The sequence below is a fragment of the Vanacampus margaritifer genome, chromosome 1 (genome assembly GCF_051991255.1).
Source record: "Vanacampus margaritifer isolate UIUO_Vmar chromosome 1, RoL_Vmar_1.0, whole genome shotgun sequence".
Lineage (NCBI taxonomy): Eukaryota > Metazoa > Chordata > Actinopteri > Syngnathiformes > Syngnathidae > Vanacampus > Vanacampus margaritifer.
In genome coordinates this window covers 62,052,023-62,064,845 of record NC_135432.1, presented here as the reverse complement: position 1 = coordinate 62,064,845, position 12,823 = coordinate 62,052,023, and the positions used below count along the sequence as shown (strand labels likewise).

At 41.3% G+C, this 12,823-nt stretch overlaps 1 protein-coding gene across 3 annotated transcripts in view; it reads right to left on the bottom strand.

The window, feature by feature from the left end:
- Positions 1-12,823, bottom strand: part of dph6 (diphthamine biosynthesis 6) — a 78,745-nt gene that overhangs the window by 48,333 nt on the left and 17,589 nt on the right. For all 3 annotated transcript variants that reach the window (XR_013291653.1, XM_077559937.1, XM_077559938.1), the window contains exons 4-5: positions 6,488-6,561; positions 4,975-5,093 (exon numbers count right to left, since the gene is read on the bottom strand). Coding sequence is in view for 2 of the 3 variants with exons in the window: in XM_077559937.1 (XP_077416063.1) it covers positions 4,975-5,093; positions 6,488-6,561 (193 nt within the window). In the remaining variant the exon portion in view is untranslated. The remainder of the gene's footprint in view (positions 1-4,974; positions 5,094-6,487; positions 6,562-12,823) is intronic.

Genomic DNA, 12,823 nt, shown 5'->3' with positions numbered 1-12,823 from the left:
CTTCCGACTGCTTTGATTGGAAAATCACTGTCTGAATTGGCCCCGCTGCAAGTGGACAGTCAGGGCAAAATGTGGAAAATATTACTAACATTGCGCATTTACTTGGATCAACACAAAAAGTTTCACCAAAATGTTTGGTAGAACACAAATTCAAAGGTCAGGTGTCACTAAAATGCATAACCTTGCTTACTGACAGATTAATGAGAGTCAGTCGGTTTGCTAGCGAACAGAACATCAAACCAATATATCTGACAATTTGTGGTTTAATGGTTGGCAGACATGATTGAAATTAAAGTTTTTTTTTTAATGGGAAATCAGTATCTTAGTTTTAGCATAATCATGCTAACAAGCAGAACAACACACAGCTCTTTCTCTTTCAGGATTTTGCTTATTGTTGTTTATATAAATTGTCTTCCAAAAATATTGTCGGTTCCATATAAAGTTGTGCGAAATCATTACCAATCAAAAAACATCTGTTGCGAGCAGCAAATTCACAGCAGACAATGCAGGTCACAATTTCTAGTTTTGTTAGTCTTTGCACACCGTGAGGAGATTTGGTTGTGTTAAGTTGCATAGTTAGCTCAAACAGCTTGTGAGTTCCCTTTCGTGTGTTGAATTAAAAAAGCCTGGAGATGGCAGATAGCGTCTTAGCCGAACTGAGCCGAACTGCAAGAGCGCTATCGCGGATATCCGCGGGGTTTTTCGCGCAATCTGGTGACAGCTCTGCTTTAATCCCCGCCTTCACAGAGCAAATTAGATTTGTGACGTGTGGCACTTTAGCCCACTAAATAGATGGAATAAGCGTCTCCGCTCCCTTGTCGGTGAGCGCTTTTAAAACAACACTCAAAAACAATAGCTGTTCGCTATCGCCTCATCTTTTTTTGCAAAGGGGAAAACCTAAAGTGCTGGGGGAAGAAAGAGAACCTGAGACAAATGATGATAAGATTAAGGTTATATGGAAAATTTGTCAAGCTCTTTGTCCGGAATTCAGCGTCGGAATGGAATTACGCGGAAAGCGGAAATTGTGTCGGGATGAAACTCTGTCGAAACTTACTGACAATGAGCTGGACTTGATCAACCTCACATTTAGATACGGTGATCATACGCTGTCATTGGTTCATCACGTTGCGGTATAATACATTATAAAAAAAAAATTGCCGAAGATAATTGAATTCCGAAGAACTTTTTAACGCCATTTATTTGGTGAAACTGGAAGAAACTACCTGACCACCGGCTTGCCATTGGAATCGCTTACCTAAAGTCTTTGAACACTAATTGTACTGAAGTGTTATATGCGATTATGTTGAGTGAAGCTCAAAGGCTACTCAATGCGTTCATGCCAAGGGTAAAAGATCACGGGCTACTAAATTAAAAAAGAAAAGAAAGAAAAACGGTGGGGGGGCTTTGATTTTGCGCGTGCCAATTATCTCTGGAGAAGAAGCCCAATTAAGTGAGGGACCTGTGGCGCCCTTACTCACCAGCATGACTCAATCAATTAACTAATACATGAATATTTGATCATGACTTTCAGAATGGCCAATTACCTTTTGTGCGTACGAGGTTTTACGCACATATTTGGTTTTTATATACAGGGATGTGATTTGACCAAAGTGAAATTATCTGAAAATTTAGCCGGGGGTCTGGGGGCCGCTGGCACCCAGCTAGGTCCAGGGCAGTGCCCTGGTGGGGGGACAAGCCGGAGCTCATGGGTGTTCTGTGTTTTTAAGTACTTTCAATGCACTCACATGACAAAGAAATAGACAAAACAACAGCATAAATTTTCAATGTATATTGAACTATCCCATATAAAATGGCAGTTTTAGTCAACTCAAAATCAGTCACATTCAAAAACATTGGACTGCCTTTGCTTTTAAAAACTATCACTGAGAATATCATCATATCTAACTAATGTGATTACTTAAGTTAACACATAAATAATGTTGAGGGGTTCAAATTTCATGAACAAATAATTGTATCATGACCAAATGAAAAGTAACTCATATTAGAGCATACCACTAATGTCTTTGTTATAGCAGAAGATGTTATCTGTCGGAGTCATGTGCATACACAATGAACTACTAAAAAAATCGGATTTTTTTATTTTTGGGGGAGATAAAAAAAAGCGGAATTCCGCGAATTAGCGGAAAAATCACATCCCTGTATATAAGAATGCGTTTTTTTAATTTATTTTATTGTGTTGATGCATTAGTTACATTTTAGTACCTTTATTGCCAGATTCAAGTTAGTTCAGTGACCAGAGGAGCTTTTTAATTTTTTTTTATAGGTGCCGACAACTTTGTCCACATACGAAAAAAGGAAGGACGACATTTTCTTCTGCCTGTACTTTTCTCCTGTTACATGGTATTAAGCTGCCATCAGCACAGATTTCAAACTTGCGGAGAATTCACTTAGAGGATTATCCCGCATTTGGACAGCTGTCTTTTCACAACGGGGATTTGTCATCAAGCTATATCCCTCTCCTTAAGAAAAAAAGATACTTTTCTTTATCCATTCACTTTTAATTTGCACCTATCTTCCCGAGCAGCAAACGAAGGAATATTAATCTTTATTGACTTGGCAGGAAAGCGCAGGGACACGTTTCGCCTTATTATTTTGACAGAATATCATAAGCTGTTTTAGCTGTCATTTCATAGGGAGACTTAAACTTTGACCTCCACATTTTTTTTTTTACTTCATAAGTTAAATCCCTTCCAATCACAGTCCTTTTCTGTCTCCAACAATCACACACAGACACACACGGAGGCCACCAGGTACGTTGTTGTGTTGTCACACAATCTCCCTTAAAAAACTCACTGCCCAGACCTGCTCTCAGGACAGCCTGAAGGCCACCATTCAATAGTCTCCTTTCTAATTACCAGTGCCGCGGGACAAGTGAGGAGTCAGGGGAGATCCGATAAGATCTCCCAACATTTTTTTTTTTTTACCTGTAGCCAAAACACACGCACACACAAATGCCAATATAGTGGGAAGGGAGGCCAAGCCGCACGCTTAAAAAAAGACACCCGAGGTGACATTTCTTTCTACCGGTAATTATAATCTGTGCAAAAATGTAGAGGATTTGCTTTCGGGTGTAGTTTTGTTTATGGTAGAGAGAACAGAGTTACATATGACTAACTTCAGGTGTGGGTCTTCATTTTTTTCCCCCCTTTCTCAATATGAATTGTACCCTTAAACGGTATGGCCATTTTTCCTCATGCTATTTTCTCCAGAAGAACCTCTATGGTGAACCCAGAAAATGTGTTGTCAATGTTTGAAGATAACTGCTGAAAACAACTGCAAATATTGGGAACTGTGAAGTACTCAACTGTGGAGATATATTCACAGTAAATTTGACTCTGTTAGAGATAGGGACCAAATAAAACTCCGTTTTAGAGTAGGCTAAGATTTACACTAGGAAGAGAGTAAAATAATCAAATAAAAGTCACTCAAGGGTTGAGGAACGAACTCACAACCTTCAGCTTGGGAGACTGCCACACTACCACCTGAGCTATGCCCCTCCTAATGGTTTGCTTATCTCCAAGAGACCAAAGACATCGTTTTTCTCTTGGATTTAGGAAGATTCCATCTGACACGAGTGATATACTAACACACAGCAGGACCTGCGTGGCTCAAGGAGTAGATCGGCTGTCTCCCAAGCTGAAGGTTGTGTTCGTTCCTCCGCCCTTCATTGACTTTTATTTGTATTTTTCCCCAATTATTTATTTTACTCTCTTCCAAGTGTAAACATTACTCTAAAACTGAGTCTATTTGGTCCCGCTCTAAATAAAGTCAAATTTACTCTACATAATTTACTGTGTAGAGTTAATAGTTTTTCACTATTTCAGTTTTGCAGATTTTTTTGGCGCATGTTCCTTCTACTAGCCAAAAAGTTGTTCCGAATCCTGCTAGAGCCTGGCCTGGTGCAAACCTGACCTACCCAAAGCTGTGCATTCATGAATAGAAAAAAATGTCAATCAATTAAGGTGATACAGTCATTTCATTCTGTGCAATCTTCGGTAGTAAAAAAAACCCATCAGTGTGGTGAAGTAAAGATGGCTCAGGGTTCGTTTGCCTTTATTTTAGCATAAACCTATAAGACCAAAACATTCAGATATCATAAATCTGATGTTTATTGTAACACAGAGAAGTGTATTGCTTGTGTTGAAAATACATGGGATAGGAAGAAGACTTTAAGAAAGTTATCACACATTAAATCACAATCTCAATGTTGATGGAAAGATTAATTTTCTAAATCATTCAGCCCCATTAACAGTGTTGAGTAATCATCATTTCTCACCAAGAAACGCAGGGGGAGTCTGCCAGCGACATCCCATTTGATAAAAGTGAACATTTGAACACTCAAGAAAAGTTTAACTTTTTTTTTGCTTTCCTTAACATCCCCCCTGTTAGTCATCTTCTTGCCCTCAGGCTCCAAAACAGGCAGGTAGGGCGCAGATTACAGCGCATTTACCACAGCGTGGAAGCAGTTGAGAGACGCATATGAGCGCTCGCCCATTTTTACCACGCGAGTACGTACGGAAAGCGGGTGTTGCTGCAGCACGACGAGGCACGCGTGCCGTTTATTGACGGGCTAAATGTGAACGGGAAGAGGTGGGCGATCACCTGCGATTACTTCTCAGCTGCCAGCCAGCCGCACACAATGGCGTGCACTCCCTCCTCCCTCTGCGCTCCTTATCTCCTCATATTGTTCTCCGCTTCAATGCCTTTTGCCTCTGGCGCACGTCTCGACAACCAGAGCTAAGCCACAGATTCGCGATTAGGCCATTATTCTGCTTTTCTGGCTTTCTTCTCCCCTCGTCCTATCAGGCACTTATCAAAATTCTTCGATTCCCGTGACTACTTAACAAAGCCTCTGGAGAGAGTAAAATGGCTGACCACCAGGGGAGGGTTTGGGGTCGGGGGTACGCGGGGGGCGGCGGCGGGGGAAAAAGGAGAAAGGGGAGGCCATCTCACCGAAGGCGGCGACTTTGATGAGTATGGCGTGGACGTCAGATGATATCATCTCCGAGAGCAGCAACTCCTGGTCTCGCCGCCACAGGTAGGCCAGAGGCTGCAAACCAAGACGTAAACACCTGGGGGGGACAGGTGGAAGTGAGAAAGGGGCGGTGTGATGGGGGGGGGGGGGTTGTGGTAAGATTAGAGTTAAAGTTTGAATGCCTCTAAAGTTGCACAAGTGGAAGTTTAACCAAAAATGTTTCAGAAGAATATGCCACAAACTTAGATTGTGGAAAGCATAATTGAGATGATTTTTTTAAAAATATTTAGAAACATCTAAAATAATGCGGACATTTGTATTGTGCTTTCTGATATTTAGAAATTTTTTTTTGCAACATTGTAAATATAAAAAGAGTATGCCTGAAAACTTGATTGACTAATAATTTTGTGAGACACACACACACTTTGTATAACCATTTTAACATAAATATACAGACGCTCCCCTACTTACGAACATTCGAGTTACGAACAACGGTACATACGAACATGTCTGCGCGCATGTCAAAAAATGTTCGGAAAGAGATGCTGTAAGTTAGATTTTGTATGCGCGCCTTTTTCCGAGTAGTGCTTCTTTCCGCCGCTAATACCGACGCTTGGCGCTGTGAGAGCTCACCCAGCATTGGAGGCTCAGCAACGTGTCGAGGAGGAGGAAGAAGAAGAAACGCCTGTCGCTCATAGATAAAGCCATCGCACTCTTCGAGCAGCAAGACCCAAATATTGAACGTTGCACAAAGGTTGCAAATCAATTGAATGATGCCATACAGTGCTACCGCATCATTTATGATGAAAAAAGAAGGAAACTGTGCAATCGTCGTTAGATCGCTTCTTTCGGCCAGTTTCTAGTAAATCCTCCGAGGAAGATACTCATCAACCCTCATCTTCTTCTCCGCGACCCTCAACTTCTTCCTACATTGAAGTTACGGAGGAGGAAGTAACTTTTGAAGCCCATTCCAGCGACGACGAAGAACCTCTCATGATATAAAATCCTCCTCTTCCTCCTCCTCCATCAAATCCTTAAGCATCGAGTACATCTTCCAAAAGTAAGTTAAACTTCATTTTATTTATCTTATTACGTACATGTACATACTGTGTGTGTCTCTCGCTCTCTCTCTCTAACATACGTAGTACAGTACTGTACGTATTCTCTTTAAACATAAATTATAATACAAAATATAGCACTGAAGCAAATTCACCTTACGAACGATCGCTCGGAACGTAACTCGTTCGTAAGTTGGGGAGCGTCTGTATTTATTTTACAAAACATGATATTTTGTAACATCTAAAGCAATCATTGTGGGACTTTTTTTTTCTTCCTGACACAAACTGTAACTCGTAAATGGCTGAAAGTGCAATGAACCAGCTGAGTATCTGACTATATTCGAGCCCATTGCGAATTTCAAAATTAAGTCTGATTAAAGTCAAAAGAGTTGTGTGAACGTGCGCGTGTGTGTGTGCGCGTTGTGAGACTTACACATTTTCAACACGGACCCTCTGGTAATCAGAGAGAATGGCCCCTGCAGACACTGCGTCGACACCCTCCTTTTCCTGTGGAGAGAATGAAGGAACCTTCAAATACAAGGCTCAAACCCCCCCCCCCCCCCTTCCATTTTCTATACAATATGTGCGATACGCTCAGTAAAGGCAATGACGTTTGCATCCCGTGGGGGTTAAATACTGTTTTCTCAACCTACAATGGTGTTTCTAATCTGACCCCGGCCACACACACAAACACACTGTGACATGCACACGCACAAATGGCAAGTCTTTCCATTCACTGTCAGGATGTTTACATTCTGGTCATATCAAAGTCACTGCGGTTCAGCCCATATTCCCTGGAGATTGATCTATTTATTTAGCCATGAGTACACGTGTGTATGATACGTGCCTTAGCTCCATTTTCTTGCTCACTCTCTCCTGGGTCTCTTTTTATCTATTGGGCGGCTCTTTTGGCCATGTCGGACCATGCACTATAATATTCGAAAGTCTCCAGTTTACTGCAGTACTCCATTTTCTTGCAGCCCTTAGTCTCGTCTTGAATAAAATATGTCCAACGATGCCGAGAAGTGATTACAAGAGACGCTTGTTCCTCCTCTATTGTTGTCTGTTATTATGATCAGCTCCAACTGATGCGTTCACTGCGACGTGTTTTTTACAGTTTCCGGAAGTACTATTTTTTACTACATTTTATCCTTGTGGTTAGCAAATTTGCCTCATACAGGGATGTGATTTGACCAAAGTGAAATTATCTGAAAATTTAGCCGGGGGTCTGGGGGCTCATGGGTTTTCCGTGTTTTTAAGTACTTTCAATGCACTCACATGACAAAGAAATAGACAAAACAACAGCATAAATTTTCAATGTATATTGAACTATCCCATATAAAATGGCAGTTTTAGTCAACTCAAAATCAGTCACATTCAAAAACATTGGACTGCCTTTGCTTTTAAAAACTATCACTGAGAATATCATCATATCTAACTAATGTGATTACTAAGTTAACACATAAATAATGTTGAAGAGTTCAAATTTCATGAACAAATAATTGTATCATGACCAAATGAAAAGTAACTCTAAATATAATATCTAAATATTAGAGCATACCACAAATGTCTTTGTTATAGCAGAATATGTTATCTGTCGGAGTCATGTGCATACACAATGAACTACTAAAAAAAAAAAAAAAAAAAAAAATCGGAATTATTTTTTTTTTTGGGGGGGAGATAAAAAAAAAGCGGAATTCCGCGAATTAGCGGAAAAATCACATCCCTGCTCATAGAATTGAGATTGTGGGTTCAAATCCATGATCAGACAGGTGACAATCAGGATGAGAGGTGAAACACCTCAGATTGGTCGTCTGTCATTGACACGAATGTCAATTGTCAACTGGACCAAAGTCAGCTATGTGCACTACTACATTACTAATGGGTCAAACTCCGCACGCAGAAATGACCGCCCAGAATGACAGCTGAAAAGCACACACCGGGACGAGTCATCAGGGTCATTTTTTTGGCCGTCGCATATGTTTTCAATATCACCGAGGACCCTTCTAATTGCTTTTCATCGTATCCATATACTGTGTGACTCCAGGGAAGAACAGGAACATGTTCAAAGCCGAAGCCACGCAAACAATCATACAAACACAAGCAAGGTGCAGTGGTGCATGCGGATACACACATTCCTTACCTCGGCACATCCTCCCCCCCACCGACACACACCTGCAGATTCATTAGAACATTACACGGGCTGTAATTAGAATGCCAGGCCGGTGGTGGGAGCGCAGCGGATGGAGCGGTCTCCAGTAAATTACCTTGTAGACATTATCAATTTCCCTGGCTACTGGTCCTTAAGATAACCCTCGCGGTCGTCCTCCTTCGCCGCCTCCCTCCCGCCCGTGCTTGCTTCCTGCAATTTTTCTCTGCCTGATAAACATGCTGATTAAAGCGAGCAGCGTGTAAACCTTTGATACTTTCCTAAATGAAATCCATGCCCTGCCTGGGGCCTGATGCTGTGCTGCAACACAAACACACACGCAAGTCCAAGTAGGCATGCCTGCTAAATGCTAATCAGATAAAAGCATGCACTGTTGTGTGTGCGTGCGTATGCGTTTTGGTGCAAAAATAGTGTGCAGTGTAAAAGGTAAAAAAGGAGCATGCAGATAAATGCGGATCTAACTGTGTGACCTCAGGTTTATTCATCTTCAGGCTTCAGGATTCAGTATGTTTTAACATCACACCATTGTGAGAAACATTACAGTCAATTCCACTGGCTGGTGACAGTAATTAAGTCGGACTGATAGCGTTTCAGGCCCCGGCATAGCAGCTAAGGGGGCTGCAGGCACAGTCGTGTAATTCGAGGTAAGCCTCAGGGCCGGCACGCTCGTCTAATGCAATGATAACCCTTTGCCTAAATGCAACTGTCACTTCCTAAAGAGGCCAATTAGGAGGCACAGATTGGGATGAGGATGGACTAAAAGAAGAATATAAGATAGGTTGAGTGTATCGAGTGAATCAACACCAATTCAATCATTTGATTGGCTTTGAAACTGAAGGGATCGGAGACTTTGAGGTTGGGATTTGACCTCGGTGAACATTGCGCAACCTCAAAGTTCGTAGGTCAAGTTGCAGTGGCAAGCCAATGACAACAACTCACATGAATCACACATCTTTACCATTTTAAAGTGGAAACTTTGGAACAAAACCGATATTTCCGGAGACAGCACAGGCCGGGGTGAAGTCTGGACTGGACACCAGCCAATCACAGCGCAGACAAATACTCATACTCACGTTCGCGTTGTAGGACAATTGGGAGTCTTCAATAAACGTAATATGCTTTTTTTTTTTTTTTTTTTTTTTTTAATACAGTACGGGTATTCTGGGAAAACCCACGCTGAGCCGACCAACAGGCAATTCATTCTTCAGAAAAATATTGTGAACAGCGACTGTAAGAGGGACGATAATAGTAGTTTAAAACAAAAAATCGAAATAACAACTATAACAAGTGATAAAAAGGCAAGGTAGACCCATAAATTATCATAAGATTCTGGCTAAGCGTTTGATCGGCTTTGACCTTGTATATTTGTGCATGGCTGTTGGCAGAGAGACGTCCCATTCCATGTCACACTTCCCGCTTCATTAAAGGCAGACTCACCTGATGCCGGACCCGAGGCCCTGCGTTAACCCATGCCCCAAGCGGGACTAATTCAAGCCCGGCATTGTGCGACAGCACAACCCCGCAGCAGCCCCGTCGGAGGCGACTACTAAACAAAGGCCGGCCTAACTATCCCCGTCCTCTCCATCAGGCGCAAAAAAGCTATTAATGAGGATCCATGGCCCTGAGCAATGGAAGCCCTTGGTCCCCTAGCCATGTCCATCAGGGTACTTAGCCTCATGCAGTCATTAACTCCTGTTACTAATTGTCAAATTCATTAAAGTCCTCCTTACCCCCGCATCCGGATTGTCTCCCATGTAAATGGATGGAAGAGGACTGAGTTATTAAGATGTCAGCTGCAGGGGAAGATTAAGGCCAGGAGGCATGCTTCACAAAGAAACGACACGGCCATTAAACTCAATCGCAAGGTAGTGTGCGTGATATATTTTGTAATTATATATACATTCATCTTGGTAGGCACATAAAAGAGTTGTTCAATTGTATTCACAGTCACGCCGCCTTCAGGTAAGACATGTATTTGACCTAATGGTAGGACAGGCGGAATAACATCACACAATTCAGGCCCCTACAGTCAAATCGAATGTAGCCTGTTCCTTGATGCTGGCTGACTTCCAAGTAGTTCTAGTTTTAAAACAATTTCACTGTAAGAGGCAATTTAAAGTGAATTATTACAATTTTCCGATTAATTCTGTCACGCATGTGTTTTAAGTAAATCTACTCACCCTGACTGACACTTAACTCATTCACTGCCATTGACGGCTATAGATGTCAAAAATTCATTTTAACTATTTCAATTAGTGTAACATTTTTTCCACTTCTGTTAACAAGCGTAAAAAAAAATGTTATAGTACATTTATAACAGATATAAAATTTGTGAATAATCGGGAGTTAACTATTGAAGTCATGCGATTAATTACAATTAAAAAATTTAATTGCCTGACGTGATTTAAAAAAAAAAAGATGACAAAAAATTAGGGGTGTCAGTCGATAAATTTTTTTGATCGTAATTAATCGCATAGATTCACTAGTTAAATCACGATTAATCACAAATTTTATATCTGTTCTAAATGTACAATAAAATTCTAGGCTTTCATACTCTTGTAAACAAAAGTGGGGAAAAAAATGTTAAACTAATAGAAATAGTTAAAAAGATTTTTTTACGTCTATAGCCGTCAATGGCAGTGAATGAGTTAATAGAGTAGAAACCTATAAAAAAAAAAAAGCCACCACGCCAGCATTTTAAAAAATAATCTCAAGTCAATTTATATGGTTCCATTTCATACTGTGACTTGGGTTTCTGTTTTGAGTTTGTGAGACTTGTGATTGAATGGTGACCAGTCCAGGAGGATAGTTCCAAACGTACTTGTCCAACACAGCCTTGTGCAGAGGCAAAACTGAACAATATTGGGGAATAGAAGCTATTAGCAGCAACCCAGACAATTAGAACACCATAAAATATTCAAAATTCTATATTCCTGCAGAATACATAAGAACCCTCATTAGCTCCCTCCCAATGGCTGTCACTGTGATGTCTTAATTATACTGCTTAACAATACAAAAGCTCCATTTAGCGAAATGCTGGGTTTCCAAAATGCCTCCTTCAGCCTATTCTGGCAACGGTGAGATGCCCGAGTTGGCGGATCTTGACTATTATGCGCCGCCTTGACAGACATTTCCATGCAAAAGAGAGAAGAAAAAAAAAACATCTTTTTATCGAGTCCAAAGTTGTTGACGCACATTTTCCATTATGTTATTGCCTCTTGCATGTGGCGGGCTTCAGTGTGATGGCGGGGAAGGAGGAGGAGGAGTGGAAGGTGACAAGGTAGAGAAATTAATTAAAGTGCTTTGAATGACAGCTTGCTCAAGGGCATCAGGGCACCATCACACGCTGTATTGCCATCATCATATCGACGCCACGGCTAACCTCTATCCTTTAGCCACCCCCCACCCCCATCTTGTCAAACACTCCTCCTCTCCATCCAGCTCTTCCAGGACCCATCAAGTAAGTGACTGGACGCTTTTAATGTTCTCTCCATTAGATCAGCTCGGCACCCTATAGTCATGTAATGTAATGACACGGTGAGAACATGGAGTGAGGGGCTGGGCCAGCTCAAGTACATGTGGTACGTGGCGGATAGGGCCAGCTCGGGTCAAGTGATCGTGTTTAATGCCATGCGGACGAACGGTCCCGGGGCGTGGCTGGCTGACCTGACAACTCCAGACGAGTCCCACTGACAGGAAACTTAGTGATGGCTTATTTTGTTTTAAATCAGCATCTAATCCGTCTATATTGTGATTCCATGATGGTGGACTTAGCCCAAGTTGACCGATGATGTTTTGAAAATTCAGACCCAGAAGCCAGTTTCTCTTAAGTGACATGCAGTGTTGTACCTGAATGAATTTAACAAACAAAAGTTCATGAACTCGTTCTGATTTGGGGCAAACGTAAACTGAACGTCATGTATTTCTACCTTATGAACGTTTTTGCAAACTATATTGAACATCATTTTTCCTTAAAGCAGGGATGTGATTTGACCAAAGTGAAATTATCTGAAAATTTAGCCGGGGGTCTGGGGGCCGCTGGCACCCAGCTAGGTCCAGGGCAGTGCCCTGGTGGGGGGACAAGGGGGGGCCCCGGAGCTCATGGGTTTTCCGTGTTTTTAAGTACTTTCAATGCACTCACATGACAAAGAAATAGACAAAACAACAGCATAAATTTTCAATGTATATTGAACTATCCCATATAAAATGGCAGTTTTAGTCAACTCAAAATCAGTCACATTCAAAAATATTGGACTGCCTTTGCTTTTAAAAACTATCACTGAGAATATCATCATATCTAACTAATGTGATTACTAAGTTAACACATAAATAATGTTGAAGAGTTCAAATTTCATGAACAAATAATTGTATCATGACCAAATGAAAAGTAACTCATATTAGAGCATACCACAAATGTCTTTGTTATAGCAGAAGATGTTATCTGTCGGAGTCATGTGCATACACAATTAACTACTATAAAAAAAAAATTAAAAAAACGATTTTTTTTGGGGGCGGGGGGGAGATAAAAAAAGCGGAATTCCGCGAATTAGCGGAAAAATCACATCCCTGTTAAAGTGACAGGTTTTGTTAGACTTCCAG